The following is an 18,277-nucleotide window of genomic DNA, read 5'->3' as shown; positions in this document are numbered from 1 at the left end:
AAGCTGCGCTTCTGCCAGAAAGCTCTGTTTACACAATGTTCCTCAAATCAGCCAGGACATGTCTCCTGTCAAGCCAGAAGAGTCGAAATCCTCCTCCGGTCGGCTCAATCGGCTGAGAGCGCACTCGTTTACACACCGGTTCTGATTCTGTAGGACATGCTGTTAGATAGAAAGCTAATTAATCGTCATAGCAACATCTTCTAGGGGGCATGGCCTAAAGTTTGACTTCTATTTTGAAAATTCAATCTCATTTCATCTTAGCGCAGACTGCTGTGTTGAAAATGTAAAGATTTCTGACATCAAACACGTCATGGGCGATTCGCACGAGTTGGGGATCTCTGGACGAGTTTTCACTTTAAAAAAAGAAGAACAAGAAGCCTTTATTATTACCACAAATACATTACAGCACAGTGGAATTCTTTTCTTCGCATATCCCGGCTGGGGAAGTTGGGGTCAGAGCGCAGGGGCAGTTATGATGCAACACCTCTGGAGCAGAGAGGGTTAGGGCCTTGCTCAGTTGCCCAACAGTGGCAACTTGTTAGTGAACTCTGACCTTGAATACTGACCTTCTGATCAACAACCCTGTGCCATAACCACTAGAGCTACCACTGCCCCTAAGTATGCATCATTCAAATGGGGTGTGTGTGTTAAAGAGAGAGAGAGAGAGAGAGACAGACAGACAGATAGGCAGACAGTGACAGACAGACAGAGAGACACCGAGAGAAAGGGAAAAAGACAAACAAAGATGGAGACCGACAGACAGGCAGACAGACAGAGAAAGACAGACAAACAGACAGAGAGAGAGAGAAACAGACAGACAGACTGACAGGCAGACAGAGACAGAGAGACAGACAGAGAGAGAGAATGAGAGAGAGAGAGAGAGAGAGAGAGAGAGACAGTCAGACAGAGAAAGACAGACAAAAAGACAGAGAGAGAGAGACAGACAGACAGACTGACAGGCAGATAGACAGACAGAGAGAGAGAGAGAGAGAGACAGAATGACAGACAGGCCTCAGAAGACAAAAAGAAAGACCTAGAAACATTGCGGCTTTGTTAAATATTTAAACAGGATGAATTTTAGTTTTTGATGGCCGTCCATCCATCATCACTTATTTGCTGTCAGTAATTAATGTGAGTTTGATTATTACTGTTCGATAAGACGTGAAAACGTTTAGCCATAAACGTTACCCATGGGTGGAGTTCATACTGCCTCAGCTCACACACACACACACACACACACACACACTTACATATAAAAAGACACCTAGCCAATGTTTGTAATAGCGCATAAGCTCATATAATCTCTAAGGGATCTTCTGCCTGTTTATTTTATACCTTTCTGTGTGTTTTGGAGCGTGAGGACGCAAATACGGGTTTATACTCTAAGCCAAGTGTTTCTGTGTTCTTAGTGACAAAAATGAAATACACTTCCCAGATTATTCTGGTGATATCATCTTCACCGAAACCATGCCAAGACACTAGTATTTTTTTTTTTTTTTTACCTGATGGGATCAGCACTAGAAAAAATGTGATATGCATCTGTTAGGAACAGTAGTGTTATACCTGCACAACCAAATAATCCCACACATTTCCCACAGAGTAAAAAAAAAACAGTGTTTTTTACTGGAACTGGATGTTCCTTTCCACGAGGACACTCTTCAGCTGTTCCAAAATAGATATTTCCATGGGGAAACCTTAAAAAGCTTAATCATGAATTTATTTCAGAGCGAAAATAAATAGAACACTGAAGTTGAATGAAGTCGTATGTTTGTTAAATCCAAAAAAAAAGAACATGGTTTTAACCAGACCAAGAGAAAACAAGAAAGATACAAACAGCAAACCAGGCATGCAGAATATACACACACACATACACACACACACACACACACACTGAGCACAGAATCAATGAGAATTGAGTGGAAAATCAAATCTAAGTGAACTGAAGTCAAACATTGTGTAAGATGCTCAAAAATAGATCGAAGAACATAAACCCAAAAGAATGTTGTGGTTAAAGAAAAAAATCCACTGATACAGAAAAACTCTACATTCAGTAGGAACCAAAAACAAAGAACCAAAGAAGATCCAAGAACCCACAAGATCCTAGAACCAGTTCCAGACAATCAACCAGACAGACTGAAAAAGAAAGTTAAAATTATAGGAAAATTTAGACTCAAATCCTGTATATGTATATACTCCAGGAGCCACTTCAGACATATCCCTGAAAAATAAAAGCCACATGATTTAAGATAAAGACTTGATAAATTCCCAAACTTTTACTTAACCAGACCAGACTTTAGAAGATACAGTGCCAAATCCTTGCAAAATTCAGAACCCAGAAGATCCAAAATCCAGACCCCACAGTGTCCAGGATCCAGACCACAGAAGATCCAAAATCCAGACCCCACAGAATCCAAGATCTAGACCCCAGAATATCCAACAACCAGACTTTGCAGAGTCCAAAATCCAGGCCCCAAAAGATCTAAAAACCAGACCTTACAGAGTCCAAGTTCCAGGCCCCAAAAGATTCAAAATCCAAACTCTATAGAGTCCAAGATCCAGATCACAGAATATCCAAAATCCAGACCCCACAAAATCCAAGATCAAGACCCCAGAATATCCAAAATCCAGACCCCACAAAATCCAAGATCAAGACCCCAGAATATCCAAAATCCAGACCCCACAAAATCCAAGATCAAGACCCCAGAATATCCAAAATCCAGACCCAACAAAATCCAAGAAAAAGACCCCAGAATATCCAAAATCTAGACCCCACAGAATTCAAGATCTAGACCACAGAATATCCAACAACCAGACTTTACACAGTCCAAGATCCAGGCCCCAAAAGATCCAACATCCAAACTCTATAGAGTCCCAGATCCAGATCACAGAATATCCAAAATCCAGACCCTACAGAATCTAAGATCAAGACCCCAGAAAAGTAAACACCCTAAACCCCCATGATCCAAGACTTATACAAATATGGAGCAAAGACCCAGACATTACATTATCCAAGATCTTTACATAACCCAGATCCACAATAACAATACTGTTTACTGATCCAGACATGATTAAAGATCCAAACCAACATAATCAAAGATACAAAGATAACTCCAGTAACCCTAAGAAACTCGAAATCCAGAATTCGCAACATCCAAAACTAAGTGCAATCAAGTGCCAGGAGATTCCCAAGCTCCAAAACTTCCACTGCTCATGAACATCCCACATGACCAAAGCTTCTCAATCGAACAAAAGTCATTTCTATTACACAAAATTTCAAACAAACACACAAAAATGTGGCATTTCACTGACATGAGAAATGAGGATTTCCTGGACACAGTTTTAGATGAAATCTTGTTCCTCTTTACTGAGTGTATACTGGTCACAGTGTGTTGTTCTGAAACCTAAAAACAGAACATTCTTTTAATCTGAGGATATATTTTATTTGGGAATATTCAACATTATGTAACAGATACAGACAGAAAGTGAAAAACAGAAAGCTGATCCAAGTGCAGAAATCTAGCCAGCAGAGAACATTTACTTTCTCTTTACAGTAAGTGAGATATCAGGGTGAAGCTTTGCACTGAACTTAGTTCACCATTATTCATCTAACCTTCTAGCACTCAGATCACTTTGTCTTAACTTTCTATGTGGTTACAGATTATTACAGATTATTAGTCAAATAAATAGCATTGGTCTTAAGAGAGGCTGAAAGCTACAGAACTTCTCACAGTGGACCAAAGCGACAAGGCACTAATATTAGGAAAGCGAAAGAAACAGCATTTGTTGGACGAGACACTGCTGGAATGTGAGCGAGAAGGCTGTTAGTACAGAGCAGGAAAAATGCAGGAACTTCCTGGGAAGGGTCATGGATGTTGAGGTTAGTTCGGTTTAGCTTGTCCAAATACGTATGAAGCAGATATACAGCATCATTAATACACAATAATACATGCAGCAGGATCAGAACCGGCGCCGTCCTCCTCGTCCTCTCATTCGCCTTCTTTCACTTTGCTCTCATAAGTGCCCTGGCCTTTGTATGCACTCACATAGCCGCTGGAATCGGGAATATCCTCTCTTCCTGCTTTGCCTTTCCCTTTTCCCGTCTCGTCAAAGCGTTCCTTATGAGATCCGGTGAATTTAGTGCTGTCTGTCAAACGGTCCACGGCTCCCGCCTTCGCCACTTTCTAAACACACAGAGGGAAAAAGAGATGGTACGGACTGTTGTGTTAGTATATGTACATACATACGTGGGTTGATTAAAGAAAGAAACGTGGTCACGGTTGTCAGATCCTCACTGTGACGCCTAGGTTAGCGGGCTCTTTGCCGGCGATGAGGCCGTAAAGGAGCTGCTGGGCCTCTTCCTGGCTCTTCCCTTTAAAGCGCTTTGGAGCCAGCTCTGTCAGAGCCTGGGTAAACTGCTCGAAGGTAATCACACGTGCTGACTTGGCTCTAAAACAGACACACACAGATATTTGAATTTTATTTCCATTCTAAACTTCCAGTTTACTTCTTTCCCATTCCCACTCACTAAATGACATCTAATGGATGGGGTAGCTTAGTGGTTAAGGTGTTGGACTACTATAGGAAGGTTGTGAGTTGTGAGTGAGTGTGATCCCAGGTCCACCAATTGCTCAGTTGTATAAAAATGGGATAAAATGTAAGTCGCTCTGGATAAGGGCATCTACCAAATACTAAATATAAATGTTGTGAGTTCAAATTCCAGGTCCAACAAGCTGCCACTGCTGCACCCCTGAACAAGGCCCTTAACCCTTAATTGCTCAGTTGTATAAAATGAGATAAATTGTAAGTTGCTCTGGATAAGAATGTCTGCCAAATGTCAGAAATACAAATGTAGCTGTAATCTGTGAGGTGGTAATGCTACCGGCTGTAAAAAGGGATATGGTAGCTTAGTGGATGGACTACTGATTGGAAAGTTGCGAGTTCAAATCCCAGGTCCAACAAGAGATCCTTCCAGGTCCACCCTGAGCAAGGCCCTTAAACCTCAGTTGCTCAGTATAAATTGTATCCCAGTTTCAATCCCAGGTCCACCAAGCTGGCACTGTAAACAAGGCCGTTAACCCTCAGTTGTATTAAATGATCAATTTTAAGTTTCTCTGGATGAGGGCAGCTGTTAAATGCCAGAAATGTAAAAGTAGCTGTAACCTGTGAGGTGTAATAAGGGATGTAGTAGCTTAGTGCTTAAGGTGTTGGAATACTGATTGGAAGGTTGTGTGTTCAAATCTCAGGTCCACCAAACTGTCACTGTTGGGCCCCTGAACAAGGCCTTTAACACTCAATTGCTCAGTATAAATTGTAAGTCGCTCTGGATAAGGGCATCTGCCCAATGCCAGATATGTAAATGTAAATCTACCAATTTGGAATGGGAAGTGTCATAAGAAAGCTAAACATACTTCAGGAGAACATTACCTTCCTAAATCTGTTAGCCAACGTGTCTCTGGCTAACAACAGAAGCTATAGTGCTAGAGTTGTTGCCAAAACTTTGAACAAAGTGTTCTAGGATTATTCTCTTGCTAAATATAGCTATATATCAGCATATCATCAGCATTTACACACTTGACTTTGCTGAAGACGATGTCCACGTCAGTGGTGGTGACGCCCTTCCCGTCAATCACCTTGCAGTCCTTGCATAGCTTGGCAAAGTTCTTCCCGCTCATCTCCTTCCCCGTGGCCTTGGTGTCTCCATGCACTGCAAACTTCTTAAAAGCTGTTTCAATCTCAGCCAAAGACACAGAACCTTCCGCCATGCTGCTGGAAAACAGGTGAAGGAAGCATTAAGAATCGAAAACGAAGGAGTTTAACTGGTCTATACCTGCATGTCAATAAATAATTGATAAAATTAAGATAACTGGTACAATTCCTGAGGGGAAAGTATGAACTAGCTAGCACGTTTCAATTAAACTTTAAATGTGACAGGAGAAATGACACAAAAGTATTGAGAATATGAACATTTCAGTCACAAAAACTTGCTGTGACTAAAATGACACAATAAATTTAGACTTAGCATGGACTGCTAACTACTAAAGATTTCTGCTAACTTAAGATTTCTGAGTGAAGACATGAAGTGTGCCTTGTACATATTCAAATCAATTTCAATTATTTTTATTTGTATATTGCTCTTAATAATGGGCATCTTCTCAAAGCTTTACAGAATTACAGAAACAGAAAAATTATAAAGTTTATAGTTAAGTTACTATTTATCCCTAAAATTTATCCCTAACAAGCAAGCCTGAGGCGATGGTGGCTAGGAAAAACTCCTTGCAATGATATGAGGAAGAAACCTTGAGAGGAACCAGGCTCAGCAGGGAACCTCATCCTCAACTGGGTGACACTGGACAGTAAATAGACAGAAAAGACACCGAATTACATAGTGAATCCGTTTAGCATCAGTTTTGCTAACCGAACTCGCGAGGTCTGAGCTAATGGTGCATTAAGCACACCAAAAGAGTTTTCTCCTAAACGAGAAGCGAAGACACAGCACTGTAAAACTCCAGCAAATGTAAATTCCTTGTGAGCCTATAAACTACTGCTAATGAAGTTAACTAGCTATTAGATGCGTTTACTATCCGCATTCACGCTAAAAGCATTTTAATTAAAAAAATGGAGCTTTATGACTTCCTCACACACACACACCAATCTGTACTACTTAGAGGCTACAGCAGAGACTATATTTAAACAGACAAATAGGAATATCTAAATATTACTGAGGGAAAGGCGACTCTCATTTTCACTGGATGTTCAATTCATTCCATTTAATCCATATTTAACGTATTTTAAGTTGAGCAGTAAGCGTTTTTTTGTTTGTTTGTTTTTTTATAAATAATCAGTGTCACAATTATCTGATGCTGCTAAATAAAGGAAGAAAGTTTAGATTAAAGTTGTTAGCTTTTTGTCACCGAACAATCCAGGATCAAATCAAATCCACAGATTTTCCACTTTCTTTGTTTTGTAAGATAGACGTCTTTACCTTCGCTCCGGCTAATCCTGCTAGCACATAATAGGAGATGTTTTATCTGCTTTTAAGCACATCCTGAATTAGTCCTACCTATAAAACTACACGAAACCTCAATACCACATGACTTCATGTTACCATGACGACCAGAATCAACTGAAACGATTGGTATTTCTTTGCCCCGGGACGTAAATTTTATTGCGCTTTCACCCATAATGACTCATTCACTCGTAATGTCTCTGCATGTGACTCTATTATTGCTCATTGCTCAAACACAACGCTGTTAAATTCTCCATTCTGATTGGTCAGAAGATATTCATTCATTTTCTCTACCAGTGGCTCAGTAGTTCTAACTGAGGATCGCAGGGTCATATTAGTGCTTTCGTTTATATATGCTATCGTTTCTCTAGTATCAGCTCATTGACTGGAGTTTTCTGTAAGAAGGTTTTTTTTCCGTTTTGCAGAAGGAGTGTCAGTGTTTTGGTAAAATCAGACGTCAATTTAAGCTGAAATTTAATAAATTTAAAGATGATTTCTGTGTTTTCTCCTCGAAGCGACGTCTTTTTTTAACCGAACCTAAAACTGCTGTGGTTGATTTACTCATTGATTCATTTTTGTGTTTTGTTCCTGAACAAATGATTGATTCGATTCAATCCAGCTCTTGTCACGTTTTCAGAAAAGATGTCAGGTGAAAGATTTCCGTCGCTTCTTAGCAGCGTTTCGCGGCTTGTGATTAAAGCTACATCAGGCAGCAAACATGTTTTGGCTGATGGACCACAACTGGGATCCATCCCTCGTCCTGAGTTTTCAATCGTCCATAGCATTTGTTTTGTCGTTTGCCACTGTGTGTGTTTGTGTGTGTGTGTGTGTGTGTAATAAATAAGATGGCCTACCTGTGAATGATGTGGGATGCTCTTAATCCTTATACTGTGATGCTTGCACACGGATGCTGTGTGTGTGTGTGTGTGTGTGTATTTCCCCTCCCTCCTTCCCCTGATCTCCGTGTATGTATCCATCCCGTGTGTGTGAGACTGTGTGTGTGACGTAACCCAGAGAATCAGGAGGAGGAGGGGAGAAGGCGCAGCCCAGCACAAAGCATGACATCATGGTCACTGTATCACTCCTCTTTTTGTCTCTCTCTCAATCGCTCTCTTCCACTGTGTGTGTCTTCATCAGTCTGTTTGTGTTCATGGTCTGGATTTTCTTCTCAATATCGTCTTACGTCTTCTTGCTCTTCCTGTCGAAGCTTTGTGTTTGCTTGTCTCATTCTCTCTCCATCTTTCTCTCTGCTGCCACGCCCTAGTCAGACATTAAAACTGGCACTGCACACACTTACATACACAGAGAGAGAGAGAGAGAGAGAGAGAGGAGGCTAGAACAAAATCTATTACAAGATCAAAGTTTCAAAATTAGAGAGCTTTAATTCTTTTTGTGTGTTATTTTTCAGTGCTCAGCAAATCTTAAAGGGTTCTGACAGCCTGCAAATTCACAATCCATGAAAATGGAACTCAATAAAAAAGGGTGGAGAGGAGGATTTCTGCTGGTTATCACATAACAGAAAATTTGCTTATTCATTAACGTAACTTGGAAAACCCCTAATACATGCTAACTGTTCCTTCCAAACTCAAATGGAAACTCAGATGGCACCAGGATGTGTATCGTTGCCTCCTTCTTTCCTTCGACAAAGACAATCTGGTCTGCTTGCTGGTTAAATGAGAAATCTAAAACAACCTAACTAGTTCTAGGCAGGAATATTTACCATAAGTGCTTAAAAAGGTTCCGCATCAACAAGTCAAATCAACAAGTCAAATCAACAAGTCAGATCACTCCTTCTACTCAACTGTGACTGTTTCATATATGGATGGAATTCAATACGTTTTTTGTAGAGCCTATCCAACAAAGGATTGTAGGGAACCTGGAGTCTTTTCCTGGGGACTTGGGGACAGCCTGGATGGAGTCGCAAACTCATTACAGGTCACAAACCTACAGCATATGACTTTGGACTGGGGGAGAAAACTAAAGAACCCTGAGGAAACCCCTAAAGCATGAGGAGAACATGCAGACCCCGCCCACACATGGCAGAGGTAGGAATCAACTCTCAAGCCCTGAACATGCAGGACAAATGTGCTAACCGCTATACCAATAAAATGAGGCTTGGCTTGAAAAATATACAGTATACACATATTAAAACCAGAGGAACACTTCGACCATAAAGGTTCCGCTTCATTCTACAGAACCTCATCCCACAAATTTACCAAGCTACCACATGATTTCAGTTTTTCAAAGTTTTACAACCTCGCTCTTTCTTTGTCGCCTCAAAAAATGAATTGGGAACAGATTGGGAATAATTTTACTCCACATCATCTGGCAACAATGATTTGCCCCAGTAAGTTTGCAAGAGGCAGAGCAGAGGTTCAAACTGAAACCAGGGAGGGAAATGAAGTGAAAAAGCATTCTGTCCTGCTCAGGGACATGGTGGATCTGGAGCAAATCCCAGAAGCAATTGGTGTGGGGTAGGAATACACCCTTAATGGGCGCCATGCACACACAAACTCACACTCATTTACGCCAAGAGACAATTCAGCGTAGCCAATCCACATACTGACATGTTGGGAGCAACCTGGAGGAAACCCACATGACACTACCTGCTCTACTACCTGTACTGGATATTGCCTTGGGGTAAGGGTTGGAGTAGTGGTTAATGTCAGTTTTTACTGGCTATAAGCAGGAGAGAAGGCATTTGTAGACTTAGTGTGTCATAGTAACATGAGATCTGCTGAAAACCATATGACTACTTTCACTTCATTTCCCTCTCTGGGTTTCAGTTGCAATGTTACTGAGAGAAATTCCTCACAATTCATCTGCACGGTGACCTGGAAAAAAGGTCCTGTTGAAAGTAATGGTATGTAAAAGCAACAACAAATTTTATACAGTCTGATGTTGCAAAGGAAAATTCTACACTTACTACTTCGCTACCTTCATGCTTCATGTACAGTTAATAAACTAAACACATAAGGTCTTTTTGGGGGCATTGATTTAATGGGGCAGAGCTGAAACGAAAAGTCCTTTCCATCTCAACCATGTGAATTTTTTTCTATTACTAAGAAGCATGTCTTCTTCTGAGTGTGGCCTCTGTATTGACCAATCCATAGTAGTTGTTCGTGCAAACTATTTCTGCAAGAGAGCCAACATGAAACATGATCTTTAAACATCCAGAACCACATGAGTCCAGAACCCACATAATACCCTCTTGTGGCCATTATAAGCACTGCCTACTACCTTACCTCCATTCAGAGTGCACTCAAACCCAATAGAGAGGGAAATCTTCAGTAGTGAAACTTTTTGGCCATGTTTGTCTGTATCCTAATGTAAAAGTATAGTTTATATAGAATTTAAGATATAAATTGCATGGGCATTTTACAGCTGAATAGTGCCATAGTGTTGCTGCCTCACAGGGTAGCAGCGTCCAGGGTCTTGTTACAGATTTTGTCTCAGATCATGTTAAAAAATTGACCTTGAGAAGACACCTGTGCAGTTTCATTAAACAATGTTCAGACCTTTTTGCTTATAGATAAAAGTGTTCATCAAGGTTCTTCCCTTTTTCTCCATCAAGCACCTGATGATCTGTTTGCAAGATGAGCATCAAGCTTGTTAGTGGCCCTAACTTGCATGTGTACAAAACTAGCAAACCAATGACCTTGACCAACATACTCACTGTCTTCATGTTATGCCCATGCCTACCTGCATAAACGTGTTTGTTGTTGACACTCTGCTAGTCCTGTCCACCGCAAACTGAATGAAACTCGAGCAGAGAAACACTGATCGAGGATTTGTGGGAATGTGTGCAGGAAATGTGTACAAGCATCTATACCAATAAGGAGCCTGTATCTTATGGGTAATTTATTTAGCTAACCAAATAGGTTTTCAAGGGGTGCTTTGTATAGTTAAGGTTTCTTCGCTTCATAAAAAATATGTGTGTTTCGCTTCATCCCATTTCATCTTTTGATGGTTTCCATGCTGGTATCTTGCAATGTCTTGGACATGTGATCCATGATTACCTCTCTCAGCATAAACATGGTTATCAAGCGACTATCTCTGTTGACATACAAGCAAGGTCTTACATTTAACTCCAGAATTTGTGTTTGGCTTAGCAACCCAAGCTCTACTCTATAAATACAGGCACTGATCTTCAAGTCTCACAATCAACACCCTTCTTGTTCCTTCCTTTCTTTTCCTTTTCTTACACTGGTTCCTGTAAACCATGGCAGACTCCTACATGTGTTGTCTGTGTGCTGATGTGCTGCGGGACCCCATCACCATCCCTTGTGGAGATACATTTTGCCTGGAATGTATCAAGATCTACTGGGACCAATTGGACCACCTAGGCATCTATAATTGCCCAGAGTGTAGGGCAACTTTCACTCCTCGACCTGTCCTGCGCCGCAACGTGCCCAGTGTTAGTTCTCGTGAAGACCAGTCACCCTTAACAACGTTAACACCATTTCCGGACCTCAAGAGGGACTCGTTGTGTGATTTCTGCACAGGCCGAAGGAACCGGGCAGTCAAGTCCTGCCTGGTATGCCTGGCGTACTACTGTGAGACGCATATCAAGCCTCATTATGAGTCAGCCACATTCAAGCGGCACAAACTGGTCGATGAGACGGGGCACCTAGATCGTAAGATCTGCCCACAGCATGAGAAGAGCCTGGAGCTGTTCTGCAAATCGGATCAGATGTGTATCTGTGTTCTCTGCACGGTGAGGGAGCACCGTGGCCACAACACGGTTAGTGCCGAGGACGAACGTGCCGACAAGCAAGTAAGACAACTTTATAAAAACCACAGCTCTGACTTTCTGATATAGTTTAACCAAAACTTTCTGGATGGAAGTAAGTTGCAAGAACTTTATGCGAGGTTCATGCTAAGATTATGTGAAATAAATGTGTAAAAAAAAAAAGGCTGGTATTGTTCAGTGGCTAAATGTCATGTTGTCTACATTTGAGTAAGGTAGACATTTTAGAGGTTCTGCAGTCTGCAAATTATGTAGATTTTTGGGTTATGTTGATCTGAAGAATGAAAAATGTTCTTGAAGCAGTGTGGCAACTCATTTAATTTGCCCAGTATAACTAACTAGAAAAAATGGAAATGGTGTAACACTTATTTACATTTACAAGTTGGTTACTGTACAGCTTAAAGTAAGCGCTTCATTGCCTGACTGCTCTATAGTCCCTGTTTTGCTCCGAGTTAGTGTCTGTGTGGTTGTTTGAATATTTTCCCAGGGTCCACATAGGTTTCCTTCCATGTATAGTAAATTGCCCTTGGTGTGAATGAGTGTGTGGACAGGGTCTCCTCTGATGGACTGGCATCCCATCCAGGGTGTATTCCCAGAATGTGCCAGAGATTCTGCGATAGGCTTCAGATCCACTATAAACCTAAGCAAGATAAAGAGCTTACTGAAGATGATTGAATGAATGAAATCAGTATCCTTTAGTCGAACAAAGTTCATTCTCACAGGTTCAAATGTTCTTCAGAAAATGCTGGTGGTGACCCAGTCCGAAGTCCAGCATGTTATCCAGGAGCGCATGAAGGAACTCCAGGACCTCCGACACAATGTGGATGTTCTCAAGGTGAGACCAGAGACTTTTGAGTACTGATTTATCCATTGCTGCCATCTGTTGGTAGACAAGCATTGTTTGGACACTTTGTGTCTAATGCTACCAAAAGCATAAGATTCCAGGACTAGTACTAATAGAATATTCTCCAGTAATAAGCAACAAACATGTGTTCTGTGTCCTGGGGAAGGACCAGTAAAGAACTGATTTCTGCTGCTTTCTGGCTACAGGGTAATGCTCACCGTGCACAAGAGGCCAGCGATAAGATCTTCAGCGAGATGCTGCAGTCTGTGGAGCGCTGGCATGCTGAGATTTGTCAGCTCATTCAAGCTAACCTGCATGCTGCCATGGCACAGGCAAGTCATCCAACAGTTGACCTTCCCAGCTCTGTTGTTACTTTTGTTCTGTTACTATTTGTCCGACTCCTAATTATTATTGCAGTCTTGATTGATTGAACAGACCTTTTGAAATCCTTTCCATGGAGACTGACAGTCTTATTAAACTGCCTGACTGACAGTTATGTATAGCAGTCTAAATGTATAAATGAAGTCTGAACATATCGGCAGGCTGATAGCTATGTGGAGCGGCTGGAGCAGGAGATCATGGAGCTGCAGCGGCGAGACGCAGAGTTACGGCATATACTTGACACTGAAGACAACATATATTTTCTACAGGTACACCACTGTGTTCCAACACCACCACAGAAATGATTAAAGGAAGACTAAAATCACCTCGCTTTAGCAATAGGACACTTGGTTACTGCTACTAAAGATGGTTTTATATAAACCCTGGCTGCTCAGATTTATGGTTCTAGCATTAACTGCACATGGTAGCAATTGGTAATAACTAACTGTCACTGGATTAAGACTTAGACACTGATTAGCATTGAGTTATACAAAACTCACTATTGGTGATCAACACTTTTGCAGAATTTCCCGGTGCTGTGTATTGCCCCAGAACCAATGGTACCCAAAGTCCTGATCAACCAAGATTTCTCCTTTGGTGAGGTTACCAAAACGGTGACTGACATGAAGGAACACCTGGATGACATATGCAAAAAAGAAATGGACAACTTGTCCAAAAAAGGTGACAGATGGTTTATCATACAATCCACTAACAAATGGTTTATGTCAGGGTTTTGACAACAAAAATATATAGCATTCCCATAGGACTGATTTGGGAAACTCTGGTTAAAGTGACCTAGCATTAGCAAGAATTCATGGCCTGTGATCCAAACTGATGTTTTTATCCCCCAATAATAGTGAGTGACATCCCGGTCTATGTGTTAATCCCCAGAACTGGCAGTCGGTTTAAAGGTAAGGTGACACCAATGTCCCTTTATTTTTAAGCATTCTCTTACCTAAGTCTTACAAACTGTATACTACCAATCTTCTTTTGAGAAGGATTAGATAGTGTTTCCTCTGCACCAACAAAAACTGATCTTCAAGAGCCCAAAACTCGAGCAGACTTCCTCAGATGTAAGTTGTGATGATGTGACAATTTATGAGGACCTGGTTTTAGAACTTGTATCAATAAATACTCATGGATCTCTGGAACATTCTCTTGGTTGACAGATACAGTGAGACTTACCTTTGACCCCAATACTGCTTATAAGGAGTTGGTCCTGTCCGACGGGAACCGCAGGGTCATTCGGAAACGCATGGTCCAGTTTTACCCAGAGCATCCAGAACGCTTTGATGGTTTTTGCCAGGTATTTCTTGTGGTTTTTAGCGATAACTACATGTTATTTTCCTTTTTTCTGTATGTACTCGATTGTGGTTGGTGGTTTGATGGTGTTGGTGGTCTTTACACTTGGAAAGTGGAAATTCTGGTAAAATTGTCTTCTATGAACATGATTAAACTTGACAGTGTAGATAAATACCAGAATCATTTTCAGGTGGCCATCTTGAACTACAGGGCTAGTTTTCTTTCTCCATATTGTAGTTGCACAATAGGAAGTTAACTATCAATACTTTGAAAATACTGAAAAATAATTTTGTGACTCTGGAACATGTCCGCTTTGTCCCAGGTCTTGTGTGCTGAGCCCCTGTGTGGTTTCCGTCATTACTGGGAGGTGGAGTGGAGCGGCGAGTTCTCCGTTGGTGTCACCTACAAAAGCATCAGCCGCAAAGGCAAGAACTCGCACAGCCTTCTTGGCTACAACGACCGATCCTGGAGCCTCCTCTGTTCCGACTCTGGATACTCGGCCTGGCACAACAGGACAGATAAAGACATTCCAAGAGCTGCCAGGGCCTCACGCATTGGTGTGTATCTAGATTACGCTGGTAATTCGGTGTCCTTCTATGCCGTCTCAGAAAACATGCAGCTCATCTACAGGTTCCTAGCCAAATTTTCCGAGCCACTGTACGCCGGGTTTGGAGTTGGAGCTTCTGTATCTCTGTGCTCACCAGAGAAGATCACGCAGCTGTACTCCTGATGAGAAGATCGAGCTGACACGTTACTAAACCTGCTGATGCTAGGACAAGTCGATGTTCTTTGAATATTTAGGACTTTTTAGCTGCCCAGCAGGGTTCTACTTTGAACCTTTCTCATAAAGGTTACAGGTTCCTCTAAAGCTGAACACTTTAGAACATCATTTCTTGGTCCATTTATCTATTGTAATGGACTAGCATGCTTACTAGACAGTTGAGTGACATAAGATTACAACTGACACATAAGCAGTGGTGGAAAATGTATGGAGAAAATTGTACTTTGAAAGTGTATATAAATGTGTAAAATCTTACTTTAAAATGTATTCAAGTATTAAATACGTAGTTTCCACTGTGTATAAACAGATTAATGTTTTTATATATATATAAAACATGCTGTTTCTAGCTTTTTTTGTATTTTGACCCAATTTGTTACAATTAAAACAATTCATACAAACAACATACTTGAAATATCAACGTACTTGTCATATCACATACCACTTATGTGTTAATTATGTCCTAATTATTCCTATCAAACAAACATTTCCTGGAACAGTTGTTTAGATTAAATTACTAAAAGCAGGAAATGAAAGCGTGCTAATCATAACAACCAGGTACCGATGAGAATGCTGCTGAGGTATGTTGAGCAATCCTGACTCGCAATCAGATGCCATGCTAATCCTGGCGCAGGAAAACCTGATGCTGGTTTATGATCCAGTTCAAACAGACAATGACAACATGGCAGATAGAGAGAAAAAAAAGAAAGAAAGAAAGATAAACTCGTTCTTTTTTCCCCCCTCATCATGTTTATTTTCAATTAAAACATTACAATCTTCAACCATCACCCAACATATGAGGCAGACCACATGAACAAATAAATCATAAGCAAAAAGAACAATTCCAGGGTTGAGTTCAGAGGTCGTCAATAGATTATTAGAACATCCGATACCAGTCATCCAATCATCTGTTTATCCTGCGCTTTTTCCATTCATCGTATCAGTACAAATCGACTTCCAGGTTCCTGTCTGCTTCCGTCCGTATATATATTTCTTCCTCCATTCTATCCCTCACTCTTACACACATCTCTCTTTTCCTGATTTTTCATTCTTAATAGCGATCATTTCTGCAGATCGTCTCCAACCTCGATTAAAAAGAAGAAAAAAAGAAAAATTTCATGTTTTGTTTTGCCATTTGCCAAAATTTTGACGTACAATTTTTTTTTATAAGAATTCCACGTGACAGAGCATTTCTCATCAAAAACTTCTCGTCTTTTTTCTTTTTGTTCACACAAAATCCAAAAGCTATATACTTTTTAATCGAAATGCATCCTTTGTATGCAATTTATGTGATAAGCAGAGCAATTTCAGAAATTCAGAATTTACAAATTTAAGGTCAAAAGTTTTCTTCAGGAGGCGGAGTTTGTTTTGTTGGGGTCATGGGAGGGGTTTGCTGAAAATTGGTGCACGGTTTTTGTTCTTGTGAATTTGTGAAAACTTTTGTTTGGATGAAAAAATTTCTCATTGCCAACTTTCACCAGTTTAACATTTTGCTACCTTTAATTTTCTTCACCCCCAGAAAACAAAGAAACAAACAAAAAAAAACCCCACAGCTACATTAAAATAGGTTAGAAATCAAACGTGCTAACCATCGAAGCAGCGACATAAACACTATAAATATCATCATATATAAATTCCACTGCTTAGAATATTCTCTAGTTTGACTTATTGTAAGGCATCATCTATACACGAGTGAAGCTCAAGCAGAAACGCTGTTACGTGTTCTGTAGTAATCGCACAACTTTAAGACGAGCCACCTCGACTCCGGACCTACAACCGGACCGGCAACGTTCAACTCATCAGCTAAACAGTAAATCCCACGTAAATATCTGTGTAATGGTTGCTTATTTTTTCATTTATTCCTCATTACAGCTCAGGCAAAATGTAGTGTCTGTTTTTTTTTTACTGCAGCTACCAAGCTAACACCGCTGGAGAGATTATACAACAAACACACACACACACACACCACTGTTATCTGTTTAAAAAAATAAAAATAAAATAGCTGCATCACAAAGCCGGACTCAGACTCGGGCAGGAGGCGTGGCCTGAAGTGAGAATAAAGAGATTAAAGCAGTTTCAGCTGGATGTTTAACTTTCCTGACCATTTTTCAGAAAATTATTATTAATTTTTTTTCCCACCACCTAAAAAACCCGAAAGCATGAGATCCACTTAAAACGATTCAATACATTTGACTTTTTTTTTTTGCTTTATTTATTGTTGGGTGCCAAGTAGATCAAAATCCAGTCGAATGTTTCATCCAATCATTGTAGCTTTTAACAGGAAAAATGCTGAAAAATATTTTCTTCTTCTTAAAAAAAGAAAAAAAAATTAAATAATAACCTAAGTGAATTAATTTATATATATTCGAATTAATTTTTTTTAATGTGGGAAAGAGTAGTTCATTTTACTATTAAAACAAAAATTATTTACAAAACTTATTTCTAAATCATTTGAATTGTTTTCTAATCTCAGTAACAACGTTTTTATTAAGTAACTGGTAGTTTAATTTAACGCTTTAATGTTTTACGCGACAGGACAATGGTAATTAATTAGTTGAATCATTAGTCAAAAATAATAATAATAATATTAAATGTTCTGAATTTTGGTTTTTCGGATTTCTTTTCGGTGCCTGAACCAAACTCTGCTTTTTGAGGTGCGCATGCTGATGGAGATGATGCTGTACACTTCCTCATGCGAGATCCACAACACACACCACCTCAGAGTGATTGAGCTGAAGTGCAGGACCAGGAAATGTACAGATCTGAGAGAGACAGAGACACAGAGAGAGAGAGAGAGAGAGAGAAGCTAGGAGCTGCCACTGCTTCGTCTTGAGCTTTAAAAAAAATAAACACGCCTCTGATGTGTGATAGATTTTTTAAAAAGCGTGTCAGAAAGAGGTGCTGCTGTTTTTCTGCAGTCTAAAGTGTACAGTACAATCCCCAGGGTTAGTGAAACGCTGAAGCGGCTCCTCTGCCAGTCCTGAGCCTCTGAGCTTCAGCCGTTTTACTGCTCCGAAAACTAAATAGAAGCATTAAACTGTACAGCATAGCGAGGTCATACCTGTACCGCTAATTTCACACACACACACACACACACACACAGTCGCATGTGTCTCCACAGCTACAGCACTCGTTGTCCATTGATGATGACATCATCAAACTCCTCCTGTGTTAGAGAGAGAGAGAGAGATTAGAATTATATAATTCCTAAAAATA

The 18,277-nt window shown here is 40.4% G+C and overlaps 3 protein-coding genes across 4 annotated transcripts in view; 1 reads left to right on the top strand and 2 right to left on the bottom strand.

The window, feature by feature from the left end:
- Window positions 1-3,370: 3,370 nt before the first annotated feature.
- tppp2 (tubulin polymerization-promoting protein family member 2) lies at window positions 3,371-8,014 on the bottom strand. Of its 2 annotated transcripts, none has more exons than XM_058383596.1 (4): window positions 7,861-8,008; window positions 5,572-5,763; window positions 4,293-4,446; window positions 3,371-4,181 (listed from the first exon to the last, which is right to left on the bottom strand). In XM_058383596.1, exons 2-4 carry the CDS (start codon window positions 5,760-5,762, stop codon window positions 3,987-3,989), a joined length of 540 nt encoding a protein of 179 aa, XP_058239579.1. In that variant the 5' UTR covers window position 5,763; window positions 7,861-8,008; the 3' UTR covers window positions 3,371-3,986. The 2 variants fall into 2 exon arrangements, with proteins under 2 accessions (XP_058239579.1, XP_058239578.1); XM_058383595.1 differs by having other exon boundaries at window positions 3,373-4,181; window positions 5,572-5,766; window positions 7,861-8,014.
- Window positions 8,015-11,115: 3,101 nt separating this feature from the next.
- Window positions 11,116-15,451, top strand: ftr84 (finTRIM family, member 84). Its single transcript, XM_058383591.1, has 9 exons — window positions 11,116-11,783; window positions 12,496-12,591; window positions 12,807-12,932; window positions 13,143-13,250; window positions 13,506-13,662; window positions 13,839-13,892; window positions 13,980-14,054; window positions 14,151-14,287; window positions 14,606-15,451. The coding sequence occupies exons 1-9, from the start codon at window positions 11,229-11,231 to the stop codon at window positions 15,011-15,013; spliced, it is 1,716 nt and encodes a 571-aa protein (XP_058239574.1). The 5' UTR covers window positions 11,116-11,228; the 3' UTR covers window positions 15,014-15,451.
- Window positions 15,452-15,788: 337 nt separating this feature from the next.
- nfkbib (nuclear factor of kappa light polypeptide gene enhancer in B-cells inhibitor, beta) overlaps window positions 15,789-18,277 on the bottom strand; it is a 6,436-nt gene continuing 3,947 nt past the window's right edge. The window contains exon 6 of the mRNA XM_058383592.1: window positions 15,789-18,227. Coding sequence (XP_058239575.1) covers window positions 18,183-18,227 — 45 coding nt within the window. The 3' untranslated portion in view covers window positions 15,789-18,182. The remainder of the gene's footprint in view (window positions 18,228-18,277) is intronic.

This window comes from Hemibagrus wyckioides, linkage group LG28, assembly GCF_019097595.1.
Source record: "Hemibagrus wyckioides isolate EC202008001 linkage group LG28, SWU_Hwy_1.0, whole genome shotgun sequence".
In the NCBI taxonomy this organism is placed as follows: Eukaryota; Metazoa; Chordata; class Actinopteri; order Siluriformes; family Bagridae; genus Hemibagrus; species Hemibagrus wyckioides.
This window is presented reverse-complemented; position numbering and strand designations above follow the sequence as displayed.